Source organism: Puma concolor, chromosome B2, assembly GCF_028749965.1.
Source record: "Puma concolor isolate L17-30 chromosome B2, mPumCon1.1.hap2, whole genome shotgun sequence".
Taxonomy (NCBI): Eukaryota; Metazoa; Chordata; class Mammalia; order Carnivora; family Felidae; genus Puma; species Puma concolor.
In genome coordinates, this window is record NC_141671.1 from 123,959,688 (window position 1) to 123,979,445 (window position 19,758).

The 19,758-nt window shown below is 38.8% G+C and overlaps 1 protein-coding gene across 2 annotated transcripts in view; it reads left to right on the forward strand.

Moving 5' to 3' along the window:
- Positions 1-19,006, forward strand: part of MYB (MYB proto-oncogene, transcription factor) — a 34,118-nt gene extending 15,112 nt beyond the window's left edge. Inside the window, exons 10-16 of one of the 2 annotated variants that reach the window (XM_025925208.2) lie at positions 333-695; positions 2,202-2,344; positions 3,330-3,444; positions 3,536-3,661; positions 4,519-4,629; positions 6,555-6,662; positions 17,658-19,006. In XM_025925208.2, coding sequence (XP_025780993.1) covers positions 333-695; positions 2,202-2,344; positions 3,330-3,444; positions 3,536-3,661; positions 4,519-4,629; positions 6,555-6,662; positions 17,658-17,774 — 1,083 coding nt within the window. In that variant the 3' untranslated portion in view covers positions 17,775-19,006. The remainder of the gene's footprint in view (positions 1-332; positions 696-2,201; positions 2,345-3,329; positions 3,445-3,535; positions 3,662-4,518; positions 4,630-6,554; positions 6,663-17,657) is intronic. The other variant, XM_025925211.2, reaches the window with a different exon arrangement.
- Positions 19,007-19,758: the final 752 nt, after the last annotated feature.

Sequence of the window (19,758 nt, forward strand, 5' to 3'; positions counted from 1 at the left end):
GTTGGTTAAAAAGCACTTACCTGCATGTCCATCAAACGGGATGAACGTTGCCAAAATGTGCCATCTAGAAGAGGTTTTCTCTTTGCTTCGGATTGCATGCAAATGAGAGAATACCTGGAGGTCCCCGCAGCACACACGTAGGACCAGCCTGGAGGCTGCATGGTAGACCTGCCGTGCGGTGTGCTGGAACGGTTGTTAATCCTGACGCTATTTCTCAAGAGGGCCAGGTGTTTTCTCTGCATTCGGTGTTCTTTCTCAGTGCTGTGTTTCAGGTGATGGCACATATCATGCACACACCATCTCAGAGTTCTGTGCCTCCCACATTGTTTCAGGATTCTTCATCATGGTGTGATCTCAGCAGTTTTGAATTCTTTGAAGAAGCAGAGTTTTCACCTAGCCAACATCATGCAGGCAGAGCCCTAAAGCTTCAGCAAAGAGAGGGCAGTCTGAATAGACCTGCAGGAGAGCCTAGCACAAGGGTGAACGCTCTCAAGTTGAGTGAGGGTTCACTTGACCCGCTCAAGCCCTTACCTCCTTCGAGGCACGGCACAGTTCCACTGGTCATCCTTCGAAAAAAGCGCGGCCAGGCAAGCCCCTTAGCCACTGGAGGCTCTAGCTCCTTCCTATTTGCTGGCGTCAGCAGCTCAACTCCCAAGCGTTCCCCTGTCAAAAGCCTACCCTTCTCCCCTTCACAGGTAGAGCATGATTTCTACACAGCTATTACTAATTTTCAACAGATACTCAAGCCTTCATAATCTAGAAACTAATCCTTTGGAACAAATGACTAATTACTGTTGCCCTCACTGATCTCGTTCCATCGTTGAATCTAGCTGTTGCTAAGTCATACTGCTTCCCAAAGTTTGAGCTGTCTGTAGGCTGACTGATCATTTTGTCATAATTCTCGCTCTTTCTTTTGGTGGTTTGAAACATGGTTAGCTGCATGGGACGTGTTTTTATTTCATTCAGCCCTAGAGTTTAACATTTCGGTCCCTTCCTTTTCTCCCCTCCCTTCCCTCTCCTTAAAAACTTTAGTAGATTTTCTTCCTATTTGTTCACCTATTACTTTGTGATTCACTGACCCAGGGGAGGAGGGAACCAAACTATATTTGGAGAGCATTTGTTTGAGTCGCAACCCGAAACTTTAAAGGTTCCAATCCATCCTTATGTGGAAAAGTTTTGGAAAAGCATAAGGAACAAATGCTTAAGGAAAGCAACTTCCGTTTTAATTTTAATTTCTCAACGTTGGCTTTTTGAGTTGTGCCATAATATGTTATCAACCGGTATTTGCCATAAAAATCCTTTCATAGAATTTTTTTTAAGGCATGGAAATTATAATTCTTATCAGAGACTTGTATTCCTTAATTATGAGAATAATTGAAGTTAATAGTTAATTTGGCACTTTCAAACATTTTTCCAGTTATGTCTGTTGAATTTATTTTAAGGAGAGCTCTAAATATGAACAAATGAAGCACCCACCAAAATAATTATCTTGCTTTTTGCTTGTATCTTCCAAATTGTGTTCTGAAGAATATTAGTTCTACAAGACTTTAATAGATGGTCCAGAAAAAATTGAAATATAGAAGTTTGGGAAACACTAAGTCAGAGTTAAAATTGGTCTCTTTACTACAGGACCTCTCAGAATTTTTAATGAATTGGTGTGCATTATGAATTTCAGGAGGAGATTATGATATATGTATGTATCCCAAATTTATTGTATCTTGGAACTTTTTGAGGAACACCTGCTATTTTCCCAGAATGATGGTGTTCTGAGAAACACAGCTTACTATCCAAGAATTTTCCACATAATTCATGGATCATTAAAGAGAAAAAATAGCATGAAAGAAAAACAAGAATTACTTTCCAAAAAATCACCTTAATGCTTATAATCTTAATAAAGAGTGCATCTCGTTCTCTTTAATGGCAAGTGGCACTTACTGAAAATTTTTTCTTAGGATTTTGCAAGTTTTTCAGCAATGACCCTAGATTTTATTTCTTGGAAATTTCATTCTGAACCTCGGGTGCTCAAATGAAATAAAACAATACCCTGTCCAATGCTATGTGCTTGTTAACATCTTTATTATTTTACATAGTGGGTCAGTAAAACATACTTGCTAGTTTTCATGGTGTGGTTTTTAAGTTGGGCTGAATAAAGAATCACTGTTTAATCTAAGTAATTTTTTTCCCTTTCTTCCCATATTTAGTTCTTAAACACTTCTGGTAACCATGAAAACTTAGACTTGGAAATGCCTTCTTTAACTTCTACCCCTCTCAATGGTCACAAATTGACTGTTACAACACCATTTCATAGAGACCAGACTGTGAAAACTCAAAAGGAAAATACTATGTAAGTCCTTGGTTCAAGAATAAAATTATTTCCCCTTATTTACCTATATTTAATTAATGGAATACAGTCCCCAATGTCTGATCCATTTGCATGTACATAATTTTACTGATCTACCTGTAATGTACATAATCATGTATATTCCCACATTGAATATATCTGTCTTGCACATGTTACAACTACCTAGAGGTGGCGAGTCAGAGGATAAACTAGATTACTTTTTGTAGCTCACTTCAAAATGTTCTATACATACAGAGGTAGTCCTTATAATTTTTCTGTTCAGTTTTTCTGTTTGCTCAGTAAGGCTTTTCTTTCTTCACCGAAGACAAGATTTTCAACCTCCTTTGCTCTCTGATTACAAAATTCAGAATAACAGTGGTATGGTTCTGTACTTAGTTCATATTTTTTTAATCTTATGTTTCCTTTTTGAAATTTATCTGTCGGTAGGACTGCTTCTAAAATCCCCAGGGATATTATATGATCAGAAGCCAAGGAGTGATGCCTCCCACATATACAATAAAGGGCTTAACCAATTCAAAGAAATGACAGAGAACATCAATAAAAAAATTCAGTCTTACTATTTCCTGTTACAATAAGTACATTTTAAAAGGTGATTTTCTATGTCTTCTGTGATGAGCCTGTTTTAATGAATAGATAAAATTTATTTGTAAATGACATCAAACCTTTACCATGTTTATGGCCATTAGAAAGACCTAGAGGCGCTCTGTGTATCTTCAGAACCACTAAAGAAAGATGAAGAATATTTTAATGCTCTTAGTCTTGGGAATATAATACTTTTAAATATTTGGAAATATGTGATGTATATGTTATCTTTTTGTTAACAGTACACATACGATTAATTCACATATCCAATTGCATATCAATTATAGGGCTTATTCAGTATAAAAATAGTATATTCAATAGGTAGAATGATGTAAAAGGGCTTATGTTCTTTCATATTGAACCAACCCTTGTGTTCCCTTTAAAGTTTTAGAACTCCAGCTATCAAAAGGTCAATCCTAGAAAGCTCTCCAAGAACTCCTACACCGTTCAAACATGCACTTGCAGCTCAAGAAATTAAATATGGTCCTCTGAAGATGCTAGTAAGTTTTAGCCAAGTTCTTGAGGTTAGCTGGTGTATTAATTACAGACAGAAATTTGCCTCTGATGCAAACATACCCCTCTTCCTTGCAGCCTCAGACACCATCTCATCTAGTAGAAGACCTACAGGATGTGATCAAGCAGGAATCTGATGAATCTGGAATTGTTGCTGAGTTTCAAGAAAATGGGCCACCTTTACTGAAGAAGATCAAACAAGAGGTAAACATGAGATCCTTGGGATCAAGAAGGAACAAGATGTGAATCCTGCTCCCTCTGTTCCTTGTGGGCACGGAACGTTCCTTTATACGTCTGGCATCAGTACTGGGTAGCAGCACTGCTTTTCATACAAGGTTTGCCTGCAAGATGCGGTTAAGAGGTACTGCTAGACTGTGGGCACGTAACCTTTCATTTGGGAAGCCAAGCCACTTTTATCTACTTCATGTGTGAGCAGAAAACATGTTAGAGAGGATAAAGGAGAGAGAGGGAAGCAGCTTTTTACTGTACTGTTTTATCACTGATACACAGATGGATAGATAAATAATACACCGACTTTTAATTTTCAGATGTCATGGAGAATTGAAATTTATATTAAAACAATAGTATCTAACTTCCAGCATAAAAGAAAAACGCTGTAACTTGCAGGGATCCAAGTCTTAGCTTGGTGGCAAGAAGCATTTCCAGCAGGTAGATACCGTGCCTCTTGAATTTATTTTCATATTAGGATTAATATTTAAGAGACTGGCCAGAAATTTACTCTTTTTTTTTTAGCTTTATTGAGATATAATTGACAAAATTGTAAGACATTTAAAGTATACAACATGATGATTTGATATATGTATACATTGTGGAAGGATCACTGAGTCAATGGACATATCCATCACCTCACATGTTTATCTTTAACTTCTGCTCTCTTAGCAAATTTCAATTCTACGGTACAATATTAGCCATGACAGTTCCCATGTTACACATTAGATCCTCAGATATTGCTCATCTTACAGAAATTTACCAACGAGTGCCAATGTTCCATGGAAAGTTCTAGTTCTATAAACAACAAAGCACTTCCTGTTTGCTTTCAGGTGGAATCTCCAACGGATAAAGCAGGAAACTTCTTCTGCTCCAACCACTGGGAAGGGGAGAGTCTGAACACTCAGCTGTTCACACAGGCATCGCCTGTGGTGGATGTGCCAGTAAGTACACGCCCACGTTATGAGATGTTGGTGCCTCGCAGAATTCTCCATGTGGCATGTGAGGCTACTGTGGTTTTAGCACTATTTAATGCATCATATTTCTGAACATTCTCCATTACATGTTTATTTCCTTATGATTCCTCATGATCATTAATGTTGAATGTAGAAATTTTGTTTCTGTGTTGGAAATTCTTTTTCATCGCAGATTGTTTTCATTATTTATTTTCTTATGATTTGAGAGTCTTTGCCACTTAAAAAAATCCGTGGCATGAAAATATGTATTTCCGTGAAAACAGAATGTTAATCTTTGCATTTTCTTCTCCTTTGTTTATCTTTCTCCCAAATGTAGTATTTTCTCCTTGTTACATAGTCTCCTGTTTGGTTTTGTGCAGCATCTATAGTAGATGCCCTTTATTGTTCCTGTTATTGCATTACTTTGGTTGCCACCATTTTTTAAGATAAACTTTATTTTTTAGAGCAGTTTTGGGTTCATGGCAAAGTTGAGCAGAAGATAGAGATTTTCCACATACCCCTGTCCCCACATGTGCATAACCTTCTCCATTATCAACATTCTCCGCTAGAGTGGTACGTTTGTTACACTTGATGAACCAGCACTGCTTACCCTTTATCTCCCAAAGTTCATAGTTTATATTAGGGTTTGCTGTTGGTACTGTTCATTCTGTGGGTTCAGACAAATTTATGCCATGTATCCACCATTATAGTTTCGTACAGAGTAGCTTCACTGTCCTAAAATTTCTCTGTGGTCCACGTATTCATCCCTCCATCACTCCCCCACTCCCTCGACAACCCCTGGAAGCCACTGATCTTTTTACTATCTCTATAGTCTTGCCTTTTCCAAGACTTCATATAGTTAAAATCAAACAGTGTGGAGCCTTTTCACATTGGCTTCTTTCATTTAGTAATACGCAGTTTCCTCCATGTCTTGTCATGGCTTGAGAGCTCCTTTCTTTTTAGCACTTAGTTACCACTAAGTAATTTTTTTTTAAGTGTTAAACTTTTAAAAAATTTTTAAATAATGCATGGCTGTCCTTCATGGAGAATCAGAGCTAATAACAATTGCTGATATTTATTCAGAATATACTAAGTGGTAGGTACTCTTCTAAACGCTTTAGATGCATTACTTCATTTAAACCCCACAACAGCCCTGCAAGGTTGGTAACATTATCATTACCATTATACCAACTGGGAAACAGGCACGGGAAGGCTTAGTCACTTACTGAAGACTACATAGCTAATAAGTGATGGTTCAGAGTTAGAACTCAGAAAGTCTAGTTCTAAATTGCATAGTTTAAAAAAAATTATTTGAAAAAAAGAGAGCAGGTGCATGAGTGGGGGAGGGGAAGAGAGGGGGAGAGAGGATCCAGTGTAGGCCATGCACTGCCAGGGAGGAGCCGAATGCAGGGGTAAAACTCACAAACTGTGAGATTGTGACCCAACCTGAAACCAAGAGTCAGATGCTTAACCAACTGAGCCACCCAGGCGCCCCTAAACTCCACACTTTTAGCCATCATACTATACTGCCATTAATTGATAACTCTAAAATATTTCCATACCAATGTATAAAATAAATAGCTCTCTAACTAGAGCTTAGTAGATCTTTCATTTTCAAAAGTATGGATTTACCGATTCCTTTAGTAGGTATTTTCTGAGTGCCCATCTCCCACCTAGAACTATATTAGGACCCAAAGCTTTTTGTTGTAGTGGTGTTTGCCACAATGGGATTAGGGTGAGTACTAGCTAAGGCCTTCTCGGAGCTCGGTGAGAAGAGAATTTCTGGGAGATCCCTGCCTTTGTTCCTGCTCATACGTATCACTTCATAATAATCTCCTGTCTATGGTGTCAGAATGTGTCGGCTCCCATATTCTCCACTCTCATTTAAATTTCAAATTGTTCTTTCCCTTTAGAATATTCTTACAAGTTCCGTTTTAATGACGCCAGTATCAGAAGACGAAGACAATGTTCTCAAAGCATTTACAGTACCTAAAAACAGGTCCCTGGCGAGTCCCTTGCAGGTAATTACTATTCCAACATTGGTGTCTTAAAAGCCATTCACTGAAACAGTGTCATCTTGAGGGTTTGTTTTTTTTTTTTAAGACTTTAGATACAGATATAGATATAGCTTTTAAACAACTCTTGATGTCTGAAAATCTCCTAAAATTCCCTGTTGCCACTCATCTGAGACATACTAGAACATTTTATTAGAGCAGGTTTCCAAAGCATGATGAAGTGACACATTTCTTACTGTGACTGAGGGCAAGATCATGGGTTACATGTCTGTCAATATTTCTTTCTTCTCTCTGAAATAGTTTATACAAAGTTTATTGGTATAGTTTTCTTTTTATTTCCAACTTTTTATTTTTTACACTCAATTATTAAGCCATCAAAACTCAGGCACTGTTCGAATTTTGAATGAAGTTTGAAATTAGCTGGTTGGAAAAGAATTACAATGTATTTGACTATCAGAATAAGAAAGTCAGCTGCCAATGTTGTGTGGCTAATCTGCAGTTGACCATCTGCTGCTGGGTTTTAATATCAAAAGAGATTTCCCTTGTAACTCTGAAGTACGTGTATGTTGATGAAATACAGCAAATTCCAGATTAATCCTGAGCCAAATGTAAATAAGAATGCAAATTTACTCCCCTAAATTATTTAAAGCGGTTCCCAACATTAAATAGCCCGATAGCCAGCCACCTGCAGAGCTCACCTCCCCCACCACCCCTTTGAGCTACACCCAGAGAAACTTCATAAACCCTGGAGCATAAAGAGAACCTGGAGTCTGAAGGGAAAAGTGCTGTTTGTACTAAGAGTTAAAGGCACTGAACTAGGTTGGCTTGCTTTGAGAACTGCTCTCTTTTCTTTTCTTTTTTTTTTCTTTTTCTTTTCTCTTTTAAGGGCTTCCCCATCATTGTGGTAGGCTTTCTCTCTGCAAATTGTGAGAATCTTAAAACTTCCCCATTTTAAGTGTTTTTGATATCTGGCATTATAGTTTTTAACTAATGCAAATGTAGCTGGAAGGGCTATAGGCAGGCACATCTTGTTTCTTAATTCAATGAGGTTGCTTTCCTGTTGCTTCTCTCTGGTCCAGCTACTTTGGTGAGAGGTGATGGTTGACTGGAGTGTAGGACACAGAAGAGGGAAAGCCAGTGCCTGGGGTGGGGGATTCTGGAGTGTTCTTGAGTTAGTCAGGGTTGGGTAGGCCACCTGTGGAAAGACTCAGAGTATCACCAAGAATTGGGACAGGAGGAAGAGAACGAATTCCACCAAGGCCGAAGGGAGACACAGAAAGCAGATTAGAAGCATGTCAAGGCAAGGGTCAGCTCCTTCAAAATTTTACCTTGCATTGATCCTGGCTCCAAAAAGGCCATGCTTTCTTTGTTTTTCTTTCCTTCTTCCTTTCCTAAAAACTTGGCCCTTGGTTTCCAGAACACAGAATTTGATTATTGCTGTTAGTACAGTAAGCTAGAGTAAACCTTACATATATTTTATAACCTAGTTTGGGATTCAACCTATGTAAGTTGTCTAATTTTTTATCTTAAAGTTTTTAGTGCTATTGCATTTCATAAAAATGATCAGTATGGAACTTTATTCTCAGCATATTTATATATTACTTAATGGAAATAGTAGTTATCTTTGAAACTCAAAATTAAGTAGTAGCCCTGTTTTATTAATCTATATTTTCTACCATATAAAGGAGTCATATTTGGTACTCTACAGATTCTAATATCTGTATATTGGGATTAAGCCATTCATATACATCATGCTGTGAAGGCAATACTCGTCAATTCCATTAAATGGAGTAATTGAGATCCAAAAATTAATTTTAGAGTCAGTGCTTCTGTCTGTACTATAGGGCTTATTGATTTACACTGCTTAAATATATCTTACTATTCTGCTACAATAGATAACTAATTCATTTTAAGAAATCCTCATTAAATGAATTAATAGTACACACACACCACATATTTCCATTGTTTTGTGTCATGGAGATCTAGCTTCTTAGGTCATAGAAGTATGTGATTTCTAAAATGTTTTAAATTCTGTGATAAATATTGGAAAATTGATCAAGTGAATCTAAATATTTAAACAGATGCTGTTTATATTTCATATAATCCTGATTCAACAATATTTACATAGGTGTTTATGTGATTTGTTAATTTTGTTTAGAAGTTTTGCTTTATCATATATTTCCATTGGTAATTCGATTTGACCTAATCAGGCAGATTTCTCATTTCTCATGAAATTTCTCATACTCTCATGAACAGTATTATTGAACAGATGCATTTCTTACATGATCTGGCTATTCAACTTAAGAGTACTTAAGTAACCTATCACTTTTGTACTTCGTACTTAAATGTTGAATGGGATTTTAGCCATTCTAGATATTTTTATCATAGTGCTTTTAATTAAAACAACTAAATATAATTCATAAAATATTTTTAAATTTTGATACTTCTTTTTTTTTTAATGTTTATTTATTTATTTATTTATTTAGAGAGTAGGGGAGGGGCAGAGAGAGAGAGAGAGAAAGAGAGAGAGAGAGAGAGAAAATCCCAAGCAGGCTCTGCACTGTCAGCACAGAGCCCAACCTGGGGCTCAAACTCATGAACTATGAGATTATGACCTGAGCTGAAATCAGGAGTTGAACACTTAACTGACTGAGCCACCCAGGTGCCCCCAAATTTTGATACTTCTAAAATATAAAATACCTGCCACTTGTATAGGGCAGTTGGATTGTCTATCCATCCAATAGTCTAAATAACTTAGGTATAAGAACAGTTTATTGAAGACTAGTAATTCTGTGTTCTGTCATTTCAGTGTTAATCATCCCTGGCTTGATTATGACAATCACGCTTTAGACAGAGCAATTACTATTTTTGAGGCCAATATACTGGAGCTGCACAATTCTAGCTTCTGATGTACATAGAAATGCACATGCTTATACATAAATATGTGTAAATTACATTTAATATTTTAAAACTACAAATGCAAGAAGCTATGAATTGGCATTTTATTTTGACAAATTTCAAACATACATAGAAGTATAGAAAATATTCTGTGATTTAGATTTAACAATTATTTACATTTTGCCATATTTACTTCATCTATTTTTATGAGGCATGTTAAAATTCCAGACAGTATGACATTTATTCACATATGTACTTCCAGATGTATCTCCAAAAATAAAGTTGTTTTCATATATAACTGTCATCACACATTGTTATTTATAATAATTCTTTAATATTCTAATTCTCAGTCTGTATTTAAGTTTCCCCATTAATTCAAAAAAGAATCCTTTTATTATCTGGTCAGATTGAAACAATTTCACATATTGCATTTTTTAAAAATGTCTATTTATTCTGGGGGGAGAGAGGGCAGAGAGAGAGAGGAAGAGAGAATCCCAAGCAGACTGCATGCTGTCAGCTCAGTCTCACAAACCGTGAGATCATGACCTGAGCCAAAATCAAGACTTGGACACTTAATAACTGACCCCACCCAGGCGCCCCATTCACATTGCTTTTTGTCTCTTAAATCTCTTTTAATCTCAGACCAGTGCTGTCCAATAGAACTTCTGCAGTGATTTAAATGCCCAGTATGCTCCTGTCCAATGTGATAGCCAGAATTTTCAGTTTTATTTAATTTATTCTGTTTTTACTTAATAGGCACATTTCCTTCCTCTTTTCCTGGAATTAACCATTTCCCCAAAGAGTTCTGATCCTTTCTGTGGGAAACGGTACACAGAGACCAAAATCAGGGTGCTAAATACATCCATGTGTTATGTGGGTTTTCTTTGAGAAATAATGAATTTTAGTAACTCAGAACTCTGAGTTACAGTTAAATTATAAGGCTTATGTAGAGGCTTTATTAGCATTATGCACAAATAATGTTCTATTTGTTTTTAAAATGATTTATGCTAATCTCTTTCCAAAAGGAATTTGTAGCAGCTGCACAATCTTATAATTGTTGGATGTCTTCTTCTTGTTTCAAAGGTGCTTTAATTTTAAATTGTAACAGTAAACAGGGATTCTTATAATAAAAATGTTCTGAGACATTTTTGATATTTGTGTCTTTCATGTAGCTCAAAATGTGTTGAGATTTTCACATTGGGCCATTGTACCATTTTTGCTATGTTGTGTAGGGGTAGAGGATGGAGTCTAGAAAATTATCAGATTATCAAGTTTAGGGAAATAAAATCCAGCTTAGAAAACTTGCAGTTTGGGACAGGAAAGAGATTCATGGTGGAACACGATTCTCCAGTTACCCTGAGAGAGCCTGAGGCAGACGCACACATCCACACACACACACACACACACACACACACACACAGCTCCCTCTTCTGCAAGGAGAAAAGTGCTGCCTATTTTCTTGAGCATGCTTTCCATTTGCTTTCCATTTTGAAATAAATACATTATGCTAATAAACATTTCTTGAGGTAGACATTTCCATTGGCAGATTCGAAACTGTACTTAAGTTATAAGCCTACTGAACTTCTGTATTTTTCTCTTAAATTATAATTTCCTTTTATTCCTATTTAAGACCCACGTGTAAAAGATGTATTCATATGCTCTCTTTACTCACTCACTTTCCTCTTTTTTGTAACCACAGAATGACAGCCTTAAATTTTAATTTCCTGGCTTGGCTTGTCATGGCCTTACTTTTGTAAAACAGTGAGTTTAACTTAAGTGAATTTCTTAAGCTATTATCATTTAAACACATTTGCACAACATCAAAGAATCTTAAAATATTATTGCAAGCAAACGAAACTCACTTTTTCAATTCCATGTGGTTTTGATTGCTCCTATCTTTATGTGAATTGTTAATGAAAACATTTTTTTAAATAGGGCAAACCCTTTTGGTATGATCAGCATTGCTGAAGAGCACAATAAACTAACATGCAGGCAAGAGAAATCTGGGTTCTACTCTAGAGTCCACCATTTTCAGATTGCATGATCTTAATTCATTAACCTCTTCAGGACAACATGTTCTCATCTATAAATGGAGGACTGTAGTATAGTGTGTCCTCCTCTCATCATACAAGGCTGGTAGGAAGCGGAAATGGATATAATATTGGTTTCAAAATGGCAGCACAGTTGTCCATGTACATTGGTGGTATCTATTATTAGGCAAAAGCTGTGCGCAGTCTCTCAGAAAGGAGGCCTCATCTTTGGCCAAGTCTTCTTGCCCTGTGGTGTGCTATTTCCTCTAGCACGTTCTTTCTCATTCCTTGTTCCACTCTCACAGAAGTGTGTCAGTGGGTCACCCGAAGAGATAGCTGACTCAACTGATGCCTGAAATAAAGGTAGTCAGATCTCTGATGGAGATGAAACATCTGGTTGATTGGTTTTCTCTATTTTTCTGCTACTTGTGTTGGCATGTCAACAGACATGGAAACCATCTGTCTACATGTGACATCTGTCTTTCTGGGCATTTCTTAATGTAGTGTGCTGTTGTTGACCTGCTTTCCTGGATGCCCCTGGACTCATTTGGTTCTCCCTTTGGGCCACTTTTTTCCACCTGCCCCAGCAAGAATTCACGTAGCCGTTGGTAGTATTTCAGCGACCTGCTTTCAATATATGTTATAAATTAAGCAAGTTTGCTGTGTACAGCTTTTGGGTCGTAATAGGAAAGGCCGAATGAGGGAAGAAAATATATCAAGGTCAAATTCAGAGTGCCCTGCCCCAGACATTACAAGATGTAGATTTTTTGTTTGGTTCGCCTTGGAAAATGCTATGATACTGACTCTTCCATGGGACAGCAAAGATAGAATTGCTTTAGAGAAATTTGGCACTCGTCTTAATCTTAATAGTCTGAACTAATGTATCACTAAGGAAAGAACTATTTTCTCCAAAAATTGTGACACCCTAGGTTATGCGACATAAACTGTGTGTAAAGTCTGTAAACATGTGAGATGAAGAGACCCTCGGAGACATCTAGGACAAACTCCGGACTGGGGAAAAGTCTGTCCACATTAGCAATAGTTAACTTAGGCTTGGGTGGGAGGTAGAGGCACTGGTGGATAGGGTAACCTCCAATCACCGTCTGGACCTTTAATTCTCTAGTTTTTAAGGCTCTTTTCTGTGACAAGTTGAAAATCCCGAAATTGGGGGCATTCCACTGTTTTGTGCAGACATAGGGAAGCAGTCGTGCATGAGAAAAGTTGGGTAGCCATAGACCTTGCCTTACATTTCTTCTCAGGTTTATCTCTGACTTTTAAGATACAGCAGCTTTCAAGATTTTTGCATTATCTCTTATAATTGATACATCTTTAGAAGATGCTCTTTGGGGAATGAATTCTGACTTTTAGAATTTTAGTCCAGAGTAAGCATTTTCTTCAGGTGAGTTAAACAGAATAATCAGATAATTTTTATCCTTATTCTTTAGGACACCATTCGTATCTGTTTATTATTTAAAAACAGACCAAAAGAAAAATCCAATGCCATCTCACGAGTTGCTTTGGTTTTACAAAATCATTTTTTATGACTTATGCAAATTTTTTATTAGGTCTGCAAATTGTAAAACGCATACCTTGCCAAGGTTTTTGACATGAGCAGCTATTGTGTGAAGCTGCAATATAATATAATAATAACAGCAGTTGTTCAGCATGATAAAAAAAAAAAAAACTATATTCCAAATGAAAATGTGAAGATAATCTAATTCTGACAGAACACCACCTGTGGACATGGTCTTGACTCATTTTATTTCTTCTGTTTTCCACAAAGGATCCCAGTATTTGTTTAAAGTGCCCTAGCAGGATATCCCCTTTAAAGCTTTGACAGTCTGTTTGCAGTTCACTTCTGCCCGGGAGCAATTAAAGGCACATTACAGGATAAACAAGGTGACTGTCAGGTGAGAGGAGGAGAATGTTCCCTAGGATTATTAATGTTGAAATGAATTAGGGTAGAGTGACAGGTCTGCATTCACATAAGAATTCATGGACAGAAATCCGTAATTCTTATCAGTTCTTTAGTGTAAATGAAACTAAAATTTAGGAAGGAATAGAGAGGCACAAAGATAACAGATGACAGTATTAAAAAATATTCTTCTAGCACAAAGACATTTAATCCCCCTTTGTCAAAACTATTCTGTCTGCTTGAAAAGTTGGCCAATGGCCCCAGGGTTTCAAGGTAAGGAGAGAGAAGGAAATAGCAAAAGAGGAGGCCGCTGTCATTTCAGCTGTTGGACCTGAACACTTCTTTTCATACCTGAGTCCTTGACCTTCTGCTCTGCCTCAACTCTCACCCTATAGGTCTGTGTCTGTTCTGACTGGATTTTTCTTCATTGTTGCAAGGAGTACTCACAGAGTGCAGAAAAGGAGCTGGCACACAATGACTACTGGGTCCTGGCATTTGTCCACGCTGGGAGGTTCAGGTCTTCCAAGGGGCTTGCCCTCCTGAGACTCTGAGCTCCAAGGCTCATATGACCCCGGGATGGTCCATTTTCTGGAATTCGATGTGTTTCTTGGAAAAATCCATTCTTGGCTGAGGAAAAGTTGACTGTTTGAAAAGTTTCCTCAAAAGACTAATTAAAAATGTATGATTTAAAAAAAAATCCTGATCTTGTGTTGAATATCTGGCCCTGGAGAAAGAGGCAAACATGAATAAAGTGGTGGGCCATGTGGGCCATCCAGTAAGAACACAGTCAAATTTCAAGTTGAGAATATATGAAACTGATAATACTCAGTATTCGGTTCTCCTGAACAGATTCTGGGAATCCTGCATTAACTTAAGTACTGTATAGCCAAGGATCAGAATTTGACTTTTACCAAGAGACGGGGTATTGTATTCACGCGAGATTGTTTTCACATAGTATTTTAAGATACTTGATTTACGCATTTCGAAAATTAAGTTTGCATTAATTGAAGCACCACTAAAGTAGAAGAATTCTTAACCAGAGGAAAATAGAAACGTTTGTCCTTTCTTCTCATTTTTTTCTCCAACCTCAACTTACATTCTCCTTTCCACTCCATTCATTCGCATGTGTTCTCTCAAAATATGTATTTTTGGGTTTTGTATGTATCTTTATGTAATTTGGATTTGCATATAAGATATTAGTATATGAAGATACTTCCTTCTGCTGTTTCTTTACTTGTTTTTTAATTAATTTATTTTTTTACTTGAGGTGGGGGGGTAGGGGCAGAGGGAGAGAGAGAATCCCAAGTAGGCTCCACGCTCAGTACGGGGCCCAACACAGAGCTTGATCTCACAACCCTGGGATCATGACCCGAGCTGAAATCAAGAGTTGGATGCTCAACCGACTGAGCCACCCAGGCGCCCCTTTACTCACCTGTTTTTTTAGATCCATGCACTTTGTTCTGTGTGCATCATCGGTTCTGAGCACTGCACAGTACTTCATGTAGACATCTGCCATATTTACCTGTTCACTCTTGAGTAGTGATATGTCACAGTGCTACAGGGACTCCAGATGCAAGCTCAGTAATTGAAACGGTAGCATCAGCTTTTTCCTTTTTTTAATTGGGTGTCATGTGTCAATTGGGTGTTTCAGTGCTGCACCAAAAATTTAGCAAAAACACGTAGGCAGCCAACTCAACTGAAATATGAACTCTGTATGGGCAGATATACACTAGAGAAATATGTACCTTTAGTCCACTTGCTTGAACCTAGAGAAACATCATTTATTCAGAACTATTTCAAAGACCCTGGTGATTTTGTCTAGGAAAAGATTAAATGTGACCCAGTGGCAGAAGTCTGCTCCAAAAAAAACACCTGTCATCTTTGTGATACACAGCTCCAGGAAAATATTATAATAATCCATCTTGCTATGTAGTATTTCAAGTTATGTGTTGAACCTCTGAGCCTTCAGAGCAAACATATGTAAACTTGGGCAACTTTGCCTTGGTGGTGAGACAGCATGGCAGACTGGGCAGAAGCCGGGAAAGCCGGTTTGCGTCCTCTGAAAGCTCACAATTTAGAAACGTGGCACCGTAAGCCTTATGTCACTGCAACTTTGTTCCAGCCACTAGGCTGGGAAACCCCATCACCAGACAAATACCACATTCATTCAGAATTACTCCTGTTTGCTACAAAGTCTGATGACTTCGACTCCCCCTGCCCATCTAAATGCTTCTTCCTGCAATCCCAAGTCCACTGAGCCGCCCCCACTGTTTTCCACTGTGGAGGATGCTCATGGAAGCAGCATCTTACCCTCAGTAGGGACTTGCTTCATCACTTCTTAGCTGGGTGTCCTTGAGGATGTTGCCTAAATTCTCTCTTCCTTTAAAATTGGCCAGTGTGTAGAACAGGTGCGCTGACTCCCACCTGTGCCCCAGGTATTTTGTGTAAGAATTAAATGAGATAAAACCTGTGAGACTGGGCAGCATGGGTGGCACTTGCTAAATGTTGCACTTGACCCACTATATCTCTTTCTGTCTCGCGGTCTCTCCCACAAGCAATGTATAAATTGCAGCTTCCTGGTTCTTTTGTGCTCTCTCTCCACCCAGGTACACTCCTTCTTTCTCACTGGTCCATATAAATCTGCCTTTTCTCGGGGCGCCTGGGTGACTCAGTCGGTTAAGCATCCGACTCTTGATCTGAGCTCAGGTCGTGATCTCACGGTTCCTGGGATCGAGCCCCACGTCGGGCTCTGCGCTGACAGCACGGAGCCTGCTTGGGATTCTCTCTTTCCCTCTCTCTCTGTCCCTCCCCAGCTGGCGTTCTCTCTCTCGCTCGCTCAAAATAAATAAATAAACTTTAAAACATGAATAAATGAATCTGCCTTTTCTTGCCATTTCCCAGGCAATTCCTCGTGGTGCCACCCTCTCTTCACCTGGGCGGGGCACCACCAACGTCTTACCCTGCCCATTACTACTCCTCGTGTTCCACACCTGTTCACTCTGTCCCCTAAAGGACACTCTAGAGAGCAGAGAGGCCTTTCCTGTCTTCTTTTGTCCCATGGAAGAATCGCTCTTAGATGTCAATTCCAGGAATAGTTGCACTTTGACTAAACCGCTGGTTTAGTTTTGAGCTTAGGGACCCCAAATCTTACATCTGCTTGAGTTTCTGTTTACCTCTGCGTTGACGGCTGGACAGCTCAGAGACCAGCTTGAGGCTTACACCCAGCTGGTGCGCTGTACTTCATGACAAGTGTTTTACGTACAAATCTCACCCAGATCATCATGTTATTTATTTTTTCCCCGTTTCCCTGTGACCCTGCCTTGCCCACTGTTTAAACCCTGTTATCTTATATTTATATTGTAATTATTCTAAATCCTTTTGGGAACTACGTAGAGCATAAATAGCACATATTTCAGTGGGAAGCAGTATGGAGGGAAGGCAAGAGCCAGGGCTGTGCAGAAGACAAACCTGGGTGCAGAGCCTCTCCACTCCTCACCCTCAGTGAGGCTTTGGAGGGTTATCTCCACCCTGGGTTTCCATTTCCTGCCTGACTGAAGACAGAACGTACCTCCCCCTCAGGGGGGTGGTGCTGTGTAAATGAGATCATGACCGTGAAGTGTCAAACGCTGGCTGCCTATTAGATACTAGTTCCATCTGTATCTTCCAGTGTGTCTATCCTGGTGAACAGATATTTCTAAATTAATTGATACTTAATTGGTATCTACAAAATAGATACCATGTTTAGTAGGTGTTAATTGATTCAAGCACCTCCAGGAGCTTCTTCACTCAGAGGACTGAAGCACTCACCAGTTTGCCATGAGACACATTAGGTACCTGGGGGAATTATGCTCCTTTCTGTCTCCAGCGTTGTAAAATCACCCAAGAGACAAAAGTGGGAAGTGTGCAGCCGTAGCTTATGGTATCGTTTGAAGTGGGGTTTTCTCTTAGCAATAAATGATTTCTGGCCCTTAATAGCACGTCCGAATGCTGGGGGGCAGAGAGTTAAGATTTTATCTGACAATGGCTCCCTGGTAACTGCTCTTGCCATCCTGAGGTCAGAATTCTCTACGCTGGTTCCGCTGGGATCGGGAATCCTTTGTGGGCTCAAGTATGGGCTTCCTGTCTGACCTTGCCATTGCCCTCTTTTCCCCCCATTAGCCTTGTAGCGGTGCCTGGGAGACCGCATCCTGTGGAAAGACAGAAGATCAGATGACAGCTTCTGGTCAAGCTCGTAAATATGTGAATGCCTTCTCAACCCGGACTCTGGTCATGTGAGACGTTTCCAGACAAGCATTATGGTTTTCAGAACACTTCAGAAGTTGACTTGGGATGATATATCATTCCTTCACATGAAACTTTTCATGAATGGGAGAAGAACCTATTTTTGTTGTGGTACAACAGTTGAGAGCAGCACCAAGTGCATTTAGGTGGATGAAATCTTATGGGATTTCACCCAACTAAAAGGATTTTTTTAAATAAATAAATAAATAAATAAATAAATAAATAAATAAATAACAGTCTTACCTAAATTATTAGGTAATGAATTGTAGTCAGTTGTTAATATCTTAATGCAGATTTTTTTAAACATAAAATGATTTATCTGTATTTTAGAGGATCCCACAGACCAGTATTTTTTTCCTGTGATGGGGTTTTTGAAATTTTTACACAAAAAAAAAGGTACTCCAATATTTCACTTTTCTCAATCACTAAACACAATGCATTACTATAAATGTTGACTTAATACCATGGGATTATTAATCAAGATTGTAAATGCTCATTTATGGTTAATAACATTGGAGGTACATTTATTGTACTAAACCATTTTATGAGTTGTTTTTGTTGTTGTCAGCTTGCTTTAAAAATTATTACTGTGTGAAATAGTTTTATAAAAAATTATATTTTTATTCCGTAATTTAATTTTGTAAATGCCAAATGAAAAATGTGTTTTGCTGCTATGGTCTTAGCCTGTAGACGTGCTGCTAGTATCAGAGGGGCAGTAGAGCTTTGGACGGAAAGAAAAGAAACCTGGTGTTAGGTAATTGACTATGCACTAGTATTTCAGACTTGTTAATTTTTTATATATATGTATGTACTTTTTTTTCCTTTTGTAATACCTTGGAAAACTGGTTTGGGAGATTTTGCATTTGTTGATGTCATTGGTTTTTTTTTTTTTGGTTATTGTTGGTTTAGAAGAACTCGCATTGCACTTCTTTACTTCTTTTTTGGGAGATCTGTGTTGTTGATGTTCTGTGTTTTGTTTTGAGTTCAGCCTAACTGTTCTTTAATTCAGGGGTTATGTGTTTGATCAGCGTCCCCCATGGTTACCAAGTGTAAGGTCTCAGAACTGCCGCACAGAACCTGTGTTCGCAGCTGGGGTCGAGAGCCTGGGGTCTATAGCCAGTTGCTGCCTTAAGAACATTTGGTGCAAGATGGCCGGCACTGAACTTTGATATGACAGTGTACTTACTGCCTTGTAGAGAAATAAAGCTGTGCCCTTATTTTACTTACTTCTGGCTTCTCTCTTGTGATTGTGGACGATAGTTATACTTTTAAGGAAATGGAGTGAACCCGAAGCACTTTCTCAGGTTAATAATTTGTGCACCATCTGAACCTCAAGTGAAGAAGCCAAGAAAGAAGAACAAGCAAACCAAGTTCAGTAGTTTAGAAAATCATCACGTGCAGAGTGACAGCTGGGAGGAATCTTGCAGAATGTATTAGTCAGGGTTCCAGCAGCATGTGCACTGGGATAATGAGGACTGATACCACAGATGTGGGTGGGGATAGGAGGACCACGGGGTTGGTGCATGCACCTGGCTGGGTAGAGGCCTGAAGGACACTGTCACCTGGAGAGGGGCAGTCACGGAAAGCAGGAGCCCTAGAGAAGAGTCATGACCTTTGAAGACCTCACAGGGAGAGTGCCGAGGGCAATGCTTGACTTTACTTCCACCCCTTCCATCTCTGTCAAGGGTCCTCGTCCACAGAACCAACCAGAAGCTAGAAGGCAAGGGAGAACTTGGATGTAAGGTCAGTCAGCCTCTGAGGACAGAGCCCGAGAACATTGACCTGCTGGGGCAAGGGTAGGGCATTCCAGACGAGTCACCCATTCGTTTCACCTCCCTGTGTTACAGATGAACCTCTGCTGGCCTCCCTCTCTGCTCACCCTTCTTTTTCCTGTGCTACAATAGCCCTCTCACCTGGACGTCTTACAATTTCCTCTAGTCACTCTTGTCCAACTTAGACTTTGCATTCTCACCTGCAC